This window comes from Oncorhynchus mykiss, chromosome 5 (genome assembly GCF_013265735.2).
Source record: "Oncorhynchus mykiss isolate Arlee chromosome 5, USDA_OmykA_1.1, whole genome shotgun sequence".
NCBI lineage: Eukaryota > Metazoa > Chordata > Actinopteri > Salmoniformes > Salmonidae > Oncorhynchus > Oncorhynchus mykiss.
Window position 1 is genome coordinate 63179273 of NC_048569.1, and position 20379 is coordinate 63199651.

The 20379-nt window shown below is 46.0% G+C and overlaps 1 protein-coding gene across 10 annotated transcripts in view; it reads right to left on the reverse strand.

Annotated features, from left to right (window-relative positions):
* Positions 1–20379, reverse strand: part of LOC110524279 (CUGBP Elav-like family member 5) — a 295326-nt gene that overhangs the window by 259695 nt on the left and 15252 nt on the right. For all 10 annotated transcript variants that reach the window (XM_036978029.1, XM_036978038.1, XM_036978037.1 and 7 more), the window contains exon 2: positions 8253–8335. In XM_036978029.1, the coding sequence (XP_036833924.1) occupies positions 8253–8335 (83 nt within the window). The remainder of the gene's footprint in view (positions 1–8252; positions 8336–20379) is intronic.

The following is a 20379-nucleotide window of genomic DNA, read 5'->3' on the forward strand; positions in this document are numbered from 1 at the left end:
CATCAATATACACACAATACCCCATAATGACAAAGTGAAAACAGGTTTTTAGAAATTATTGAACATTTAGAAAAAATAAAAACAGAAATAACTTATTTGCGTAAGTATTCAGAACCTTTGCTATGAGAATCGAAATTGAGCTCAGGTGCATCCTGTTTCCATTGCTCATCCTTGAGATGTTTCTACAACTTGATTGGAGTCCACCTGTGTGAAATTAAATTGATTGTACATGATTTGGAAAGGCATAAGCCTGTCTATATAAGGTCCCACAGTAGACTGTGCATGTCCGAGCAAAAACCAAGCCACGAGGTTGAAGGAATTGCCCGTAGAGCTTCCAGACAGGATTGTGTCGGGGCACAGATCTTGGTAAGGGTACCAAAACAATTCTGCAGCATTGAAGGTCTCCCAAGAACACAGTGGCCTCCATCATTCTTAAATGGAAGAAGTTGGTAACCATCAAATCTCTGTCCGCCCAGCCAAACTGAGCAACCGGGGGAGAAGGGCCTTGGTCAGGGAGGTGACCAAGAACCTGATGGTCACCCTGACAGAGCTCCAGAGTTCATCTGTGGAGATGGGAGAACATTCCAGAAGGACAACCATCTCTGCAGCACTCCACCGATCAGGCATTTACGTTAAAGTGTCCAAACGGAAGCCAGTCCTCAGTAAAAAACACGACAGCCAGTTTGTAGTTTGCCAGAAGGCACCTAAAGGAGTTTCAGACCATGAGAAACAAGATTCTCTGGTCTGATGAAACAAAGATTGAACTCTTTGGCCTGGTGTCCTGTGTGAATTTAAGTATGCTCTCTCTAATTCTCTCTTTCTCTCAGAGGACCTGAGCCCTAGGACCATGCTTCAAGACTACCTGGCATGATGACTCCTTGCTGTCCCCAGTCCACCTGGCCGTGCTGCTGCTCCAGTTTCAACTGTTCTGCCTGATGCTATGGAATCCTGACCTGTTCACCGGACGTGCTACCTGTACCAGACCTGCTGTTTTCAACTCTCTAGAGACAGCAGGAGTGGTAGAGATACTCTTAACGGCTATGAAAAGCCAACTGACATTTACTCCTGAGGTGCTGACTTGCTGCACCCTCGACAACTACTGTGATTATTATGATTTGACCATGCTGGTAATTTATGAACATTTGAACATCTTGGCCATGTTCTGTTATCATCTCCACCCGGCACAGCCAGAAGAGGACTGGCCACCCCTCATAGCCTGGTTCCTCTCTAGGTTTCTTCCTAGGTTTTGGCCTTTCTAAGGAGTTTTTCCTAGCCACCGTGCTTCTACACCTGCATTGCTTGCTGTTTGGGGTTTTAGGCTGGGTTTCTGTACAGCACTTTGATATCAGCTGATGTACGAAGGGATATATACATACATTTGATTTGATTTTGATTTGAATGCCAAGCGTCACATCTGGAGGAAACCAGGCACTGCTCATCACCTAGACAATACCATCCCTACGGTGAAGTATGGTGGTGGCAGCATCATGCTGTGGGGATGTTTTTCAGAGGCAGGGACTAGTCAGGATTGAGGCAAAGATGAACGGAGCAAAGTACAGCGAGATCCTTAATGAAAACCTGTTTCAGAGCGCTCAGGAACTCAGACTGGGGCGAAGTTTCACCTTTCAACAGGACAATGACCCTAAGCACACAGCCAAGACAACGCAGGCGCGGCTTCGGAAACAAGTATCTGAATGTCCTTGAGTGGCCCAACCAGAGCCCGGAATTGAACCCGATCGAACATCTCTAGAGAGACCTGAAAATAGCTGTGCAGCAACACTCCCCATGCAACCTGACAGAGTTTGAGAGGATCTGCAGAGAAGAATAAGAGAAACTCCCCACATACAGGTGTGCCAAGCTTGTAGCGTTATACCCAAGAAGACTCGAGGTAGTAATTGCTGTCAAAGGTGCTTCAACAAAGTACTGAGTAAGGGGTCTGAATACTTATGTAAATGTAATATTTGTTTGTGCTTTGTCGTTATGGGGTATTGTGTGTCGATTGATGATGAAAACATTTTTTGTAATCATTTTTAGAATAAGGCTGCAATGTAACAAAATGTTAAAAAAATAGAATTGGTCTGAATCCTTTCCAAATGCACTGTAGCATTTCACTGTCTAAACAGCCATTTTGGATTCAAACATGTACAGAGTGTCACAGTCCAGAAATATGTGTGTTTTTTTACATTGCAAGGAGAAACACATTCTCCTGGAGAAAAATACCTTAGTCCTGTTTTCTTTTCTATTCCCCTTCTCAGGCTCCTTTCCCCCAATCCCTTCCCACCATGCACACACACACACACACACACACACACACACACTGCTGTTACCCAGGGGCTAAATTCTAACGAGGCTCCCTCCCTGGTCAACAAGGCCTCTCATCCTGCCAGCACCGATTGGCTTCTCGCTGACCGGCCCACTCCCCTCCTGCCCCCACACAAACACAGCCTTGAATTATTCAGCCTTTGCGGCAGGCAGGCAGGGCCACGGTTGATGAGCAGGTGAATGGGAGATTGCGGGTGTGTGAAGCCCAGTGGACGGCCCAGGGAGAGGATGCTGAGGGGAAGTGCGGAGTGGCACAGCACAGTGGCAGGCCAACCTCATTTCCACTGCACTAGGTCCGCCACTCTCCCCGGCACACACAGCCCCAGCCATGCAGCTCCCTCCCAGCATCTCACACATCCCATTACAGCTTAGCTGAGCCCAGCGGTGTGTGTGTGTGTTTATTTGTATGTGTGTTTGCATGCGTGTGTAAGAGAGAGGTGGCATGTGGGTGTGCATGTGAAAACGAGAGAGAGAGAGAGGCAGAGGCAGAGAGGAAGGGGGATATGCCTAGACTGTTGACATTACTGCTGGACCACACATACAGTACATTCAGAAAGTATTCAGACCCCTTGACTTTTTCCACATTTTGTTACGTTTTACAGCCTTATTCTAAAATTGATGAAACAATTTTTTCCTCATCAATCTACATACAATACCCCAATAAGGACAAAATAAAAACAGGTTAAGACATTTTTGCACATTTATTAAAAAATAAAAAACATAATTAACTTATTTACATAAGTATTCAGACCCTTTGCTATGAGACTCGGAATTTAGCTCAGGTGCATCCTGTTTCCATTGATCATCCTTGAGACGTTTCTACAACTTGATTGGAGTCCACCTGTGGTAAATTAAATTGATTGGACATGATTTGGAAAGGCACACACCTGTCTATATAAGGTTCCACAGTTGACAGTGCATGTCAAAGGGAAAACCAAGCCATGAGGTCAAAGGATTTGTCCGTAGAGTCCCCAGACAGGATTGTGTCGAGGCACAGATCTGGGGAAGGGTACCAAAAATGTCTGCAGCATTGAAGGTCCCCAAGAACACAGTGACCTCCAAAGAAGTTTGGAACCACCAATACTTTTCCTAGAGCTGGCCGCCCGACCAAACTGAGCATTCGGGGTCCTTGGTCAGGGAAGTGACCAAGGAGAGTAACGGAGTGCTCCATCAGATGACCTGGCCTCCACAATCACCCGACCTCAACCCAATTGAGATGATTTGGGAGTTGGACCACAGAGTGAAGGATTAGCAGCCAACAAGTGCTCAGCGTATGTGGGAACTACTTCAAGACTGTTGAAAAAGCATTCCTCATGAAGCTGGTTGAGAGAATGCCAAGAGTGTGTCAAGCTGTCATCAAGCTGACTACTTTGAAGAATCTCAAATCTCAAATATAAATATACACTTATTTGGTTACTACATGATTCCATATGTGTTATTTCATAGTTTTGATGTCTTCACTATTATTCTACAATGTAGAATAGTAATAAAAAAAAAAGAAAAACCCTTGAATGAGTAGGTGTGCCCAAACTTTTGACTAATTTGCTAAAATATATATATATTTTTACTGTTTTTGCTTTGTCATTATGGGTTATTGTGTGTAAATTGATGAGGGGAAAAAAACAATTGGATACATTTTGGGGGAAAAATGCAAGGTGCCTAAATACTTTCCGAATGCCCTGTATGTGGCACAGCATAATCTTCTTCCTGTTCTCAATTGGAGTTTAATGCGGATTCTTTTTCCATAAAGCTGGATCCTGAATCACTGCCATCCTCTTACAGTCACCCCAGGTGACAGCACTAATAACAGCACTAATACCACAAGGAAATGCATGCTGTGCTCATACACCAGCAGCCACCTGACATAGACAATCACTGGTTTTCATCATGGTCGCATGTCCAAAAGAGGGGGTAAGGACACTGATATGTATACGGCTCAGAGATTAAAATTATTTTCTTGGATCAGTTGGATTTGAGAGGAGGGATTGTGTGAAGGATGTGGGATTTGCTATGATGCTGAGCTGGTGTGCGGAGTGTGTGAAGTCAATCTCTGGTGGACTGAGTCCAACAGAGACCAACTGTCTCAGAAACACTAGGCAGTGTTCATCAAGCAATCTAAAAAAATGTTAGAAAAAAGCCTTTGTACACCCATGCTTTTATTTAGTGGCATTAACACCAAACTAGCTGACATTGTGATTGCTTGTCTGCCCCATAACACAGGCACATACTTTTATTTAATGTAACCTTTACTTAACTAGGCAAGTCAGTTAAGAACAAATTCTTATTTTACAATGAAGGCTTACACTGGCCAAACCTTCCCCCAACCTGGACAGCGCTGGGCCAATTGTGTGCCGCCCTATCTAACTCCTGATCACAGCCGGTTGTGATAGAGCCCGGGATCGAACCAGGGTCTGTAGTGAAACCTCTAGCATTGAGATGCAGTGCCTTAGGCCGCTGCGCCACTCGGGAGCCCACACACAGGCACACACACAGCCACACACACCACACTTGCACACAAACATATACAGTACTGTGTACAGTACACAATAACACACATACAGATCAGTGATGTGAGCGCTGTGTGATCACGACAAGCTGCCATGTGCACATGTTTTTCACAACACCCCACTCTCTGTATCCACAGAGGGCCCTGACATGATGGCAGTGTACTGTATGCACCTGGACAGCTGTCAGAACCTGTCCCACTCTGTAGCCACACATACTCCCCTCCTGGGTCTCTCTCTCTCTCTCTCTCTCTCCCTCTGAACCGCATAGATATACATTCCAGCTCAGTACACAGCCATCAGTGCATGCTATTCATTTCTGCAGCAAATGTTTTCCTGGGGACTCGGACAATAGCCCTCAGAATATTGTGGTGAGCAATTACTGATGAGTCCATGAAAGGCCAGGTAGCATTATGAGGGAGTGTGTGCGGGGAGGCAAGAGGGAAATGGTGGGCCTGAAACTCAGTTGCCTTTACGGGTTCTTGTATACACCTAGAATATGTACTATATGCTTTTATAAACTGGGTGGTTCGAGCCCTGAATACTGATTGGCTGACAGCCATGGTATATCAGACCGTATACCGCGGGTATGACAAAACATTTATTTTTACTGCTCTAATTACGTTGATAAGCAGTTTATAATATCAATAAGGCACCTCAAGAGTTTGTGATATATGGCCAATATACCACGGCTAAGGGCTGTGTCCAGGCACTCTGTGATGTGTCGTGCATAAGAACAGCCCTTAACTGTGGTATATTGGCAATATACCACACCCCCTCATGCCTTATTGCTTAAATATACTGTCTATATTGATTGGGTTTCACATCGATCAAATGGCAATCACATCACACATCTTTAAGTGGGGGGACAGCCAGCGGTGAAGGAGTTAATGACAAAATGCAATCGTTAATAACTCATAACTCCTCTCCTGGGGAATCCTAGTTTACATTAATTACACCATAGCCCCTGGCAAACTGCATATCAAGCAGTATTTTTCAAACAAACAAACTGGCATATCTACTTACCATCAGCACAGAGTAACGGGGGAGGGGGGGACTGGATGGCTGGCTGGCTGTTTGACTTGATGGCTGACTGGAGAGAGGCCGCAGAGCAGAGAGAAGCTTTTCCAGCCCACAGAACACACAATCCACAATGCACTGAGCACAGCCAGCCTGCTACACTACAACATATCTACTACACACGTTGTCTCACTCATCTATCCCTTTATCATTCTCTCTCTCTATCTCTCTATCTCTATTTCTGTCCATGGCCCTGTCTCCATTTCCAGAACATGAAAACAGACATGCTACTATCGGTTCCTCTCTCTTCTGAGTACACTAGATGGAGCACGTCTCTGATGGATTGATGGTAGCAGTGTGTTCCCAGTACTGGTACAGTGGCTGGAGCTGTGATAGTGTCTGTGTTGTTCCCGCAGGCCCGTGTTTCTACGTTGTTGTCGTGACTACCGGAGGCAGTACAGAAACACTGTTGAGCGTAGCTGGTGTAGCTATACCTCCGACCACCCATCTGATTCTCTTTTTCCACAGGGGAATCTCGCGCTCTGTTGGGGAGGGGGGGGGGGGGCATGCACCTGCGTATGTGTGTCTCGGTGGGGTCTGACACACGGCAATGTCTGCCTGTTCTATTTGGGTGACATGTTATGTCTCAGGAAGAGAGGAGGCAGGGGGTCTCCACGGGGCTAGAGCAGGAGAACGGGTAGCTGTTTCAGTGGGGAGAGGGGAAGGCACCCCCATGCTACCCTCTGTGTATTCACCATGAGTAGAAGTGATACTCGGTGGGATTACAACTCCAGGTCAGGCAGTTGAAGGGTTGGATTTCTGGAAAAGTACCATCCTACAGTACAGTGTAGGATATTACTGGGGAAGACCCTACAAGACTCATGCGACGCGAGAACGCATTCTCTTTCTGGGGATTGTATGAGTAGCATAGTTTGTTGGATGACATTGTTTTGTTGGATGCCCCAATATAAGTGCTTGATTAGCATTTTATGCATGTGTTTGTGCCTGTGTATCATAACTGTAACATGTCTACCAGCAAAGACAAACAGATGCATAATATAACAAACATCCACGCAGAGAAAGGAGTTGAGGAGTTGCACAAGGCTGTTAATTCTCCCTGACATGGCTTGGTGTTCTTTAATATGTTGTGGATGTTAAATCTTGCAGAGGACAGATGGTTTGGATACTGTGTTTTCCCTCCCAGCCTCGGTGCCCCCGTACCCCTCGTTTATACATTCATCCACATCTCGCCTTTTAATCCCAGTGGTGGGTCAACCCTGACGGATGCCCTCCCAGGCAGGCAAGGGGGCGCAATTAGCGACTCCGCGAGACAGAGGGGACTACGAGCCGGGCGGAATGAGATGGGAAATAATCCCCCTCTCTTTAACGCACTGCTAAACACAGTTATAGCCTACCGTGAACGCATCCCTTGGCGTTCTCTCAAAGAACAACTTCTTTTTTATCATTTTTTTTGTAATGCTCTTTAAGAAGAAAAAAAGCCCTCCAGGCTGGAGCTTGGCAAATTTGAAGGATAAAAGAAACAACTTGTTTTTCGAGAAAAGCGCCAGAAATGTTCAAAGTTTGCAGTGTTAGTATTTGCATGTTTAATGTGAAACATGTGCCCTTTGGCTAGGCTCCTTCTTGTATTATTCCACAGAGATGGGGGTTGGTCTGTCTATCTGTGATGTTCTTCTGACCCGGTAACGTTGAGCCATGCTGTCTGTCTAGCAGACCCGGCTCTACTCCGCTCTACTCCTGACGCTGACGGTGTCCTTGTCACTTGCTATCTGGCATAGTGGGGGAAATGGTAAGAGGACTACTCACACACACACACACACACATACACACACACACACACACACTCACACACTGTGTACAAACACAGAGATGCACACACTACACTACACACACAGATACTGTGCATAAACACGCACGCATACCGTGCACAGATATGCACACATTTTGTTTATAAAGGCAGTAATCCTACCTCACACTCACACACAGTGCCCTTTCCTATTTTCAAATTGTCCCTTTCATCCCTCGTGCATATCATTTCTGTTTTCCCCTTCGTCTAAGTAAACAACAATGACTCACTAAGCCTTTTGTAAAGAGACCAATTTGAGCAAATGCAAAGAACAAATGAATTGACATTTGATGGCATTGCCTCAGAAAGTGCGAGTGGAGTGCATCTGATCAATGCTGGCTATATTCCCCGGAGAACAGACACATTAAACAGTTCAAACCGGCCCTTAAAAGCCTGGATTATTGATTGAATCATTTTTCAAAGTATTTTTTATGTGTATTTTTATCTCTGGGGCTGAAGCAGGTTGGAGTAGGCTGGTAGGTGGTGGGTGGTGGTATTTTCTGTGTTCAGATGGCATGGTGGTGAAGTGGGTAGAGACTTACCCCTGGCAGTGTTTTCTGTTCATGGAGGGCGTTCTGGGCTTTGATGGCCGACTCGCGGGCGCAGTAGGTGAGGAACGCGCAGCCTGAAAAACAGAAAAGTGGCAGATATTAACACAAGTCTATCTGAACACTGGGGACTGCACACTGGGGACTGAACACTGATGAAAAGAAAGGACACTAAACACGGAGTGGCAACACTAGCTCAGTCACAGAACAAGAGGAGACTGACAATAGATATCAACCCTAGGTCAGTTACTGGGCACAACAACACTCGGCAACAACTGTGTTCAATCGAATCCCCTCCACCCACAACATTGGGTCCCCATCAACCTCGCTTAGTCTCAGGCCCTTGTCAGTCATGAAAAACAACACCCTGGAAAGGGGATGTGTCCCTCACAATGAGGCAGCAAGAGCTGCTCCTGGGGAACAATCCCTCCCTGCAGAGAGTGTCAATGCAGACATACACTCGAGTTTCTTCCTGTCTTCAGTTGGCCTTCGGGCTGAATGCTCTCTCTTTCTCTCTCCCTCCTCTCTCTCTCTCTCTCTCTGTGCCTCACTTTCTCTTGTTTTTCTCTCTCTCTTCTCTCTCCCTCTCTATCTATATCTCTCTATCCCAGCCCCAGTACCATAGATCAGCCTCTCCCTGTCCAAAGCGCCTACCATGCTGCCGTGATGCACAACACTGAACCCTTCTGACAGCAGTAGAGACAGCGAGAGGGAGCAGGGCCGCAGGACAGAGAGGGGGAAAGAGGGAGGGATGGGAGGACTCGAACACTGTGCAGACGGTGGGAGGGATGGAGGGGGAGGGGGGAGGAGGGCAGCGCTTCAGGCCTCAGGGCTCCCTGAGCACAGAACAAATGCCCAGCCACAAGAACACCAGGTGACTACCACACATACACACACACTGTCACTCTCGCCCACTGTCTGCCAAATAAAGAGCTCCTCCTGCTGGCAGACAGCCCAGAGAAATGAGGTAGATGAGGAGAGAGAGAGAGAGAGAGATTAAAGAGAAAGAGAGAGAGACCCCGGAGAGGTATTGATGCAATCATTTACCCCTGACTGTCTGAATAAATACATTTGGTAGTGTTATATTAATGAAGTTCATGTCTACATATATAGATTTGGTAGTGTTGTTCATGTGCGTTACCACACACTATCATATTTCTGCCATTTTAGAGAGAGTTTACTAGAAACCATCACATTTCGGATGATATTTCAACGGGAAACATAGTGGGTGGTGATGATGGTGTCTTTAAAGAGACAATATTCCTATCATTCCCGATGTGGCATATCACATCACCTTCATCCGTCCATAAATGTACCCTCTCATTCAACATCTCGCACCCTGTAGCCTGGCTGTGTTGCTTGCTTATGCATCTATCTTTTCCCTTGAGCAAAGCTACATAGACTTTCAATGACCCCAGCATTCTTCCCCCAGCTATTCTTTTCTCAGAGCCAGGTCAGTGCATTATAGTAACCTCTGCTACAGTGCTACACAAAAAGAAGGGGGTGCTTTGTCAGGCATTGATCCATTGATTGGCCAGGCCGTGTTACATCCCTATGCCCTACAGCCCTATACAGCCCAACCGTCTCGCAGCACAGCAGGCCTGCTAGTCCCTGCTCTCTGGGTCTGTATGTATGTTATGGATGGACAGTGATGGAGTCTGTCAGAGGTGACCACCTCAGTCTTAAGTGGCTGACTGCCTGGAGTCATGGTGCATCTCTCTTCACACCCCACCTCTGTTCCCCACCGGCCCTAACCTAATGATTTCCAATGGCTACCAAGCAGATCACTCTATCATGATGCTTTCTTCCCCACATAACATCATCCCGGTCTCACTGAGGAGACCATGGTACTAAATGGGGCCGTGTTGCTGTTGTTATTCTGTAGGAATTGTGTTGTTGGTTTATTTGACAAGTGCCATCCCTATCTCTCACTGAGCAGGGCCTCGTTTGCATATTACAATCACAAACACTGGCCAAATTGGATTTATTCGTTAATGTGTAACACATACGGCATTGAGAATAAATTAATAACAACCATAATGCCAACAAACAAAGGGGAGCATGAACTTCATTTAAATGTGCTTCTATGTTCTTTAATGTAAGCCTTAATAAGAATCCTCTGGCCACGGGCGAAAGCTCGAACAACTTCCTAATTGGAATCCAAACATGTACAAATAGCCACGTTGCATTGCATACCAAGTGCGGACGTCGGAGCCTGATGAAATGGTTTGAAACGCGACAAACAGCGATGTGACCCAGAGAGAGAGGCTGGTGGTGTTGCTGACGCAGCGAAGGGAAGGCACAATGTGGAAAATATGATCCTACCGAGGCATCATTTGATACCAATCTAAAACAGCCCTTATCTCACACGTTGATTTCTAGTGGAGTATCTCCTCTTCCTCTTACTCCTCCTCCTCATCTGCTCCCATATACTTCTGTCTGACGTGTGGCTCCACTACATCAGCTGAGGTAGCTACAGAGAGGCTACAGAGAGGCTGCAGTGCTGATCAGGCTAGAGGGACATATGGGGGCATTGGGGTGACTGTCTTTCTCTCCCCAGCTCCACTGTGTTGAGATGGTTTGTAATTAAAGAGACTTCTCCTCTCCTCTCCTCTCCTCTCCTCTCCTCTCCTCTCCTCTCCTCTCCTCTCCTCTCCTCTCCAGTTCTCTCCTCTCCTCTCCTCTCCTCTCCTCTCCTCTCCTCTCCTCTCCTCTCCTCTCCCCTCCCCTCCTCTCCTCTCCTCTCCTCTCCCCTCCCCTCCCCTCCTCTCCTCTCCAGTCCTCTCCCCTCCCCTCCCCTCCCCTCCCTCCCCTCCCCTCCTCTCCTCTCCTCTCCCCTCCTCTCCTCTCCTCTCCTCTCCCCTCCCCTCTTCCCTCCTCTCCTCTCCTCTCCTCTCCCCTCCCCTCCTCTCCTCTCCTCTCCTCTCCTCTCCTCTCCTCTCCTCTCCCCTCCCCTCCCCTCCCCTCCTCTCCTCCCCTCTCCTCTCCTCTCCCCTCCCCTCCCCTCCTCTCCTCTCCCGTCCCCTCCTCTCCTCTCCCCTCCCCTCCCCTCCCCTCCTCTCCTCTCCCCTCCCCTCCTCTCCTCTCCCCTCGTCTCCTCTCCTCTCCAGTCCTCTCCTCTCCTCTCCTCTCCTCTCCTCTCCTCTCCTCTCCTCTCCTCTCCCCTCCCCTCCCCTCCTCTCCTCTCCTCTCCCCTCCCCTCCTCTCCTCTCCTCTCCTCTCCTCTCCTCTCCCCTCCCCTCTTCCCTCCCCTCCCCTCCCCTCCCCTCCTCTCCTCTCCTCTCCTCTCCCCTCCTCTCCTCTCCTCTCCTCTCCTCTCCTCTCCTCTCCTCTCCTCTCCCCTCCCCTCCCCTCCTCTCCTCTCCTCTCCTCTCCCCTCCTCTCCTCTCCTCTCCTCTCCTCTCCTCTCCTCTCCTCTCCCCTCTTCTCTCCTCTCTCTGACAGTAGCCATTTGCAGGGTTATTTCCTGCCGACAAGGCCCTCCATTACTAGTGCAAAAGGGAACGTGTGTCTGATCCAGCACCTTTGGCCCTAATCTGTGAAGTGTAGGTAATTCCTGCTAAGTGTAGAGGTCCTACTGATAAACCCATCACCGTCCCCCCTCCTCTTACTCTCCTCCTACTCTTCCAGAATCAGCACTTATTCTAAGAGCCTACTACATTCAGTCCCTACTGTCACACACAGACGCAGACACACACACACACACCAACGCACACACACACACAGCCCAATGTACACATAGGCACCACAGCGTCTCTCACTCCATCTTTCTATTCCCTCTCTGTGCCCCAGAGGACCCTGCCCCAGTGTAATGAAAAGGTGTGAACTTCCCCTCTCCTTGGCATTTACTCCACCAAAAGTGTGAAGGTAGCAGAAACAGAGCCAGCCCTGGCTCAGGTCTTTAGTCGCTGTCTGCCCGCTCCCTCACACTTCATTTGCACTCTGTGGGAAATGTCATCGCCGAGGGTAGATTACTTGCTTACTTCATTTACTGCTGGAAGGGCTTTCTGAGGGCCCGGAGCCCAAAGTGCACATCATCAGCACTGATACAATGTGATTATTACCTGAATCAGTGGCAGGCGTGGCGGAGCTCTGTGGCGTAGATTGACTATGAGGGGTAATCAGGGCTAGTCTCAGAGCAGTCCTTACTGCTCTAATCCCTCCCTCACCCCCCAAATCCCTGATCCCAGATCTGCACGCACACAGACAACCACCAAGCCACTGCTCGAGGAGAACAAAGGGAAAAGGTGGGGGTACTTTCCAAAGAGCTTTCACTCATTGTTCCGACAACAATATTTTCCCTGCCCCAGCCTAATTACCTTGTAATGAGTGCTGTAATATAAGCAGTACTCTAGCGTAACCTGTAAACCTTAATTAAGTCAGGCACGTTAAAGGGAGCCGCATGCGGCTAGGCCTCCATCCTCCAGCACTGCACCCTCCTGTACTGTAATTTCAATAGTCTCAAGACACTTCCTCTCCTTGTCTCTTTATCTTCCATCTGCTCTAATATGAAAGACCTCAATAGGTGAAGGAAAAGTCCAATTTGGCAGGCAACATATTGCTTTCACCTGCATCCTCAAGTCACTACAAATGAAGGTGGGGTGAGACAAGGAGCGGAAGAACACTCAAGACTGTTGAGATCCTTTACGCTAGTCAGGGAGCAGAAGGTATCCTAGCAGTTAAGAGCATTGGGCCTGTAGCCGAAAGGTTGCTGGCTCGAATCCCCGAGACAATGTGCCTTAACAGTAACGGCTGCAGTAAGTCGCTCTGGATAAGAGTGCCTGCTAAATTACTCAAATGTAAGAGGGCCTGGTGTCAACACTGGTAACGGACCCTGGTAGCTTCTGTAACCCCTGGTGAAAGAGACCCAGGCCATTGATTTGTTGCTGTGCTCAATCATCATACACTACGGCCCCTGAGCAGGAAATACATCCTGAAGGACACACTCCAGGTCTGTGTGGACCAACACAGTTGTGTGCGTACAATAGAGGACTTGTGTTTGTACCAACTAGCTCTCACAGTCTCATGTCAGAATTAGACCATTCATCCATGTTTCTCGAATGTCATATTTCAAAGTTGTTGCAAAAGGTTTAAGTTTAGGTATTAACTCAGAATTCTTAAGGTTAGGCATTGACTCCAAATGGTTAAGGTAAGCGTTACGGTTTGGGATAGCCATAAAACATTGCTCGAGTCGAACTTGCAACCTTTGGAATCAGTGGCAGATGCTTACGCCCATCCTTCATCCCCGTCCACAACGCCCTAGTAAAACTGAAACCGACTTGAAGGTAGCAGCGCTCACTATGGTTTCCATTCCATCTCCCGACGTCCTCAGACATGGATGGACGTTGAATACGGACTTGTACCACAAGTGACCTGGCTGGTGTGTACAGTAAGGGTCTTGGCCTCTCGGCTGGGTGGCGGTGTGCATAATGAGGATGAGGAACACCGTCAAACTGAATCATTTCTTCTGAAAGAAGAATCAATAGAGTACAAATCCGTTGGGGGGAAAAATGGGCTGAGAAAATAGGCCTTGACAAATTCACACATACTCAACCACAGTAGGTAATTCAGTATTTGGTTTGTAAGGTTGAAGGTTCTCTTGGGCAGTGACTTAAAAACAATACTACTGTAAAGTCCTATAGGGCCAATCCTGTGGTGGGAACTTGGCACCCACAGTGGATGTAGCTTTCCTGTGTGGACTGACTAAATGAATGATCTCAGCCTGCTTTAAGCCTGTGCCAGGCCAGCATTATAAATACATCCAGTGGCCTGCATCCCTGATGAAGAAGCTAATTGACACCATTAATGGATGGGGTTTCACGGTGCAGTAAATACTGTGTCCGTTCACAGGCCACGTCAGGCGTGGGTGGACTGACTGAGAGAGGAACATGGCTTAGACTCCTCATCAGATGGAGGGCAATGGGAGTTTACCTGCCAAGTCCCCCCTTAGCCCACAGCTAAGGGATTTACAGGGGAATCAATAAGAAGTTTTCTGTGAGCCCCATCAAGGTCAGAAAACTGCATCTCTTCCTCTTCATATTCTATAACAGGCCCTGGGAAAAACATGAACATGCCCTGACCATAAACACTGCATAGGCAATACTACGTCTGAAAAATACTATAGGATAGAAACAAAAAGGAAAATATATATTAGTTAGCCACATTGGCATTTTTGATGTGATACCCACACTATTACTGTCTTGTTTTCAAAAAGCGATTTGAACCTTGAGTCAGATCAATTGATCAGAGTAAATTCACATTAGTCAAAGATAGGCAGTTCCAAACTGACTTGGTCTGAGAGACAGATCCGCTTTCGAGGTCCTTTGATTTGACAAATTGGCAAAGGTGTCTTTAAAGATGAAGCTTCAAAGCTCCAAGGCTGGCGATAAAGAGAGGGATGAGAAGAAAGACGCCCCCCTCTCTTCGCCCACTACACTGCACTTCATTTCCCAGCGACCATTCATGCGGCATTTGGAGAAAACATTAATTGCACCTTTCCAGATTCCTTACTAAATAGACTAACGAGTAAACCTTGCTGCACGCTCCTGTCTTTTCGACTAGCGATTATGTGCTTTGAGGCACAAAGCAGATTCCTCATATACACACAGATTTTAAATTACGTGCAACATGCCAAATATTACAGATTTTTTTCCTCTCTCCCTGAGCATTTTCTTCCTCTGACTACTGGGCTGGAATGATAATAATCATTAACACAGGTGGTCTTGCAAATGAGCAGGTGCCACCGTGTTAATTGTATTGATGTATTTCCTGGTAACGGCGGTGGCCAGCGGTACGCTTCCAAAAATGTCTCGTCCTTTAAAGCCGACCACTGGCACGGTGAAAGAGAGAGAACCTTCTTAGCTCGTCAGTTAAAGAGCTATAAACTCTCAAGGTTGTGGAGCCAAAAAGCTGCCAATATACTGTAGATAGGATAAATCATCTGTTAATAATCTAGTCTTTTTTTTATTATTAAGGCGCCGTTATCACTATGAGTAGTCAAAGATGGGAAAGCTGCCATTTTGTAAATTACTATAAGACGTACATCACCAGAATTGCAGTGACAAAGTCATGGGTCCTTAATTAATCTAAGCCCTTTAAAACCAATTATTATTCCTACATGGCATGAAGCCACTTTACTGTACATACTGTACATCTGCACCTTCTGTTACCCTAATTCCAACATTCCTGTGAGGCATCTCCGATACACTATACTGTAGCACCAAGCCATTGGCAACATGCTGTTCCAGAAGACCTCTCTATCTGGCAGTGGAGCGATTAGAGCGTTACCACTCCTCCATAGGATGGAGAGATGAGGAAGTGAGAACAAAGCTGGGGGTGAGGAATAGAGAACTCCCCCCCCCCCCCACATTGGGCTACAGCTGCTTTTCTCCCTCCCTCACCTCCCTCCATCTCCCCTCCCTCTCCCCGGTATGGGAGCAGTCTTTAGGGGGAGGCTGGCAGGCAATCAGTGATGTCATGCCAGCAGCACAGCGATGGCAGCTTAACCTATTTTCGGAAATACCACAGATTTCTATTTATAATCATGCTGAACAGCGTGCATCTCCACACGTCCCTCACGGACCAAATATATTCAGACATTTTCCATCATAATGGGTGTTTTCATTGTTTCACTGTTGATTTGTAATTAGTTATCCAGGACATATGTTCGTAATAGCAGTATTACAGAAATATATTACATTTACACATTTACATAAGTGGTAAATAGGCAGTGTAGTGGAAGTAGTGGTAGTGGTAGTAGTAGTAGCAGCAGTAGCAGTATTACCAGTTATAGCCATGGTAGAATATTTACATTAGGAGTAGTATAAATAGTACTAACAGCCTCTAGGACTAGTAGTAGGTAAAAACATAGCACATATTAGGCAAAGTCACAGAATGGCACTTGATCCAGACAGAAACTCAGCTACTGCTGTCTTCAATCATTGGGCATCTTTTGAGTTCAATATCATTACATTTTAAGTGTCAGAATTTTTCAGCAACAGCCATGTACAGTATGCTATGCATTAAAGCAGCAATATATAACTTTTTGGGCCACCTGACGAAATTCACATAGAAATGTGCGTTATAGATCTTTCACTCGTTATAGATCTTTCACTTGAAAGCAAGTCTAAGAAGCGATAAATCGGTGTTCTATTTCTATGCTTCCCGTCTTTTACATCTGGTTTTGTACACCAGCTTCAAACAGCTGAAAATACTATATATTTGGTTATTGAAAATATATTTCACAGTGGTTTAGATGGTACAATGATTTAATACACTATGCATTGCTTGTTTTGTCATACAAACTGAAATTAGCAACCAGGAAATTTAATTAACCAATCAAACAATTAATTTGACTTTGTTTTTACCAATCTAACTACTGTACATAACAACATAATGGTAATCATTTACTTAAATGGTAAATCTCAACTGATAAACTGGGTAAATCAAAATGTACCCTAGCCCAATCACAATACAAGTGAATGCATATTCAGTAGGAGGCATGCATTGAGTCATTGGGCTTGTTTTGGCTGATTTCATGGGGCTACAGAAGACAAAACAATCTCGTTCCCTTCAATGTGGCACTTATTTTATTGTACCGATCAACAACATTTGCATAAAAGTCGCTTCTTTTATAAAAGAGTGCGCTGTCTCTTTAACCAGTAATGACGTCATTCAGAGCCAAGAGGGTTGCGGACTGTTGGAGCCCTCAGTTCGCTGAGGCAATACATCTTTGGCTGAGGGAGAGACTTGGGGTAGACATGCTCCAGTACCTTTGGCAACTAAGAACGTATCCGCTTTGGGCTTGATGTGTAGTCCATACATGCATAATCTATGAGCAGAATTACCCTTTTACCTCAATTAAACACAAAATCCCAAGTTTGAAAGTGACTGTTTTCTTGAAGCTGAGCCGTGCCATTTTACCCTACATTTCCCTCCAAGTGGGACAGCACCCTAGCAATTTGAGTTCTAGCCAATGAGCTTCAGCCCCTCGCATTTGAGTGACAGCTAGCAAAAGGCCTGCCCAGCATTATTTCATGAGATTGCAGGGCGGGCCCAACGGCTTAGTGGACACAGCAGCGAGAGAGAGCGAGAAATTACATGGTGCACCTATCTGCACATAAGTGACTTAGCAATTTTTGGGGACCACTTTTGGCTTGTGACTGCTACTTTCAGAACTACTGGCTAAAAAGTATACAAAACTAACAGAGAATCTCTATAAGTCAATGGATAAAGTTTTTGGTGGCAATCAGCTTTGAAATCAGCATATTTTGCGTTCCGGTTTGCATATTATCACAAAGTACTAGGGTAGTGAATTGATGTTCGTTTCAGCTGTAAGCTAGCAAGGAAAGTCAGCCTACAAAGATAGAAGATACCGGTATCTTCTTGCATTGTAAAGATATGTCTCAGCCTCCAGTATTTATGCTGCAGTAGTTTATGTGTCGGGGGGCTAGGGTCAGTTTGTTATATCTGGAGTACTTCTCCTGTCCTATTCGGTGTCCTGTGTGAATCTAAGTGTGCGTTCTCTAATTCTCTCCTTCTCTCTTTCTCTCTCTCGGAGGACCTGAGCCCTAGGACCATGCCCCAGGACTACCTGACATGATGACTCCTTGCTGTCCCCAGTCCACCTGGCTGTGCTGCTGCTCCAGTTTCAACTGTTCTGCCTTATTATTATTCGACCATGCTGATCATTTATGAACATTTGAACATCTTGGCCATGTTCTGTTATAATCTCCACCCGGCACAGCCAGAAGAGGACTGGCCATCCCACATATGCTCTCTCTAATTCTCTCTTTCTTTCTCTCTCTCGGAGGACCTGAGCCCTAGGACCATGCCCCAGGAATACCTGACATGATGACTCCTTGCTGTCCCCAGTCCACCTGACTGTGCTGCTGCTCCAGTTTCAACTATTCTGCCTTATTATTATTCGACCATGCTGGTCATTTATGAACATTTGAACATCTTGACCATGTTTTGTTATAATCTCCACCCGGCACAGCCAGAAGAGGACTGGCCACCCCACATAGCCTGGTTCCTCTCTAGGTTTCTTCCTAGGTTTTGGCCTTTCTAGGGAGTTTTTCCTAGCCACCGTGCTTCTTCACCTGCATTGCTTGCTGTTTGGGGTTTTAGGCTGGGTTTCTGTACAGCACTTTGAGATATCAGCTGATGTACGAAGGGCTATATAAAATAAATTTGATTGATTGATATTCTAGCCTGTATGGACATTGTTTTGCAAACAGTAATTAATAGTTTCAACATTAAAAATGTCGCGTCACATTATTCAAGTGAGTGAACTTCTGTGCAGCATGAGCGGGGAGCTAAACACGATGCAGTCCAGACTCCCAGCGCAGGCTAGCAATGAGTATGGGGAGCAGGCACAGTGGCTCCGTTTGGGAAATTGGCTGTGCTGATAGACAGACTTGATCTGTGAGACACATTTGACAGAATTACCAAAACTTAACACAAATTCTAGCACCGACCTGTTTTCATGTTCTAGTATCGAAAAAGTACCGACGTTTCGGTATACAGTGCAACACCAAGCAATAGTATAAGTAGTAATAGCAGTATGATGAGCAGTAACATGTCTGGTATTACTGGTGGGTTTGTCTTGAATCAGCAGCTCAGGGGTGATTTTATGTTATACATCTGCTAAACTTGGCCTCTGCACCTACACCTTAAATCCCTTTGTTTAGGTCCCCAGGCCCTCCACAATAGATACAGCTTTAAACCTGTCTGAAGACTACTCCATAGACCCAGCTGTCACGCTCAACACAACACCTTAGGATAGAAGCAACCATTTGTTTCTGCTGCTCTGACAATCACCTCATTTTTCTCATTCCACTCATCTATTGTGCCTGCCCTTGTGTCACTTGTCTTCTGTCCACTTCTCTGTCTGTCTGCATACAGTACATGTGTCTGTGCTCCCTCCCATCCCGCTCTGTCACGTCTGCCTGGCTGACACTGGCCACCCTACATACAATTATGTCTCTGCGACAGCATTAAGGCCCCATTCTAAGAGATGGGATGGCTTGACTAATCTCTGATTGTTTTTACTAAAACAGGGGGATAGCGGGTTCTCCAAGGGCACAACACTGTGAGAAAGACAAATAACAGGTATCTTATTATTCTCCCTGGCTTGTACCAAAGAGGCTTTATCACATGACTTCTCCTGAAGCGTTCCAAAATGGAGAGGGATTATCACAAAACATTACATTCAAATCTCCTCAACGTTGTTATTTCATTTTCCCAGCTTCTAAAATGAGTCAGTGCCGGCCAAGCTCAACCACAACTTTAAAGGCCCAGGGCAGACAAAAACGTGATTTACCTGTGTTTTATATATATTTCCACACTATGAGGTTGGAATAATACTGTACAATCGTGAACATTATGATAATGCCGATTTAGTGTAAGAGCCCTTTCGAAAAGGCCGCCTGTAATGTCAACCTGTTTTGTGGAAGGGAGCTTTGGCCTTCCATGGTGACATCACCATGGAGTAAATTAGTTAATAGACCAATAAGAAAGAGAGTTCCAAACCTCTCTGCTAATAACAGCACATTTTCAGTTTTCCCCTCCCACCTCAACCACTCCCAGACATTCTTGGTTGAAATTCTTGGTTGAGAAATTGCTCTTTGCTAAGAAGTTAGTTTATTTCTATATTTTTTATTAAAATGGTTTAAAAAAAATATCACAGTAAGGTACTTCATTTGTATCTAGAAATGATTTGATATTGAGATAAAATTGGCTGCATTGGACCTTTAAAAGAACAGAGAGCATTACTTACAGAACCATCGCCATTCTCACAGCCTTTATCTCTCCTCTCCTCCTTTCTCCTCTCCCCTCTTTCTACGGTACACTCTGCTCTGCAGGAGATGGCACTCCTTTAAGCTCAGCACCATACAAAATAGATAGGCCTCTATCCTCCTACTTAGCCCAGTGGAGCATGGGTGAGAAGGTGCTGTACTTTTACCACCCTACCATCTACACCTTTTAAAGAGAGAAGTCGGCAGACTAAAACATTTTCTCCCTAGTTCTTACTGCATGTATTTTAGTGACCTAAATCATTTTAACTTTGAAGCGGGAAAACTTTGGAAATGTATTTTCATCTTACTTAGCTATCATGCTT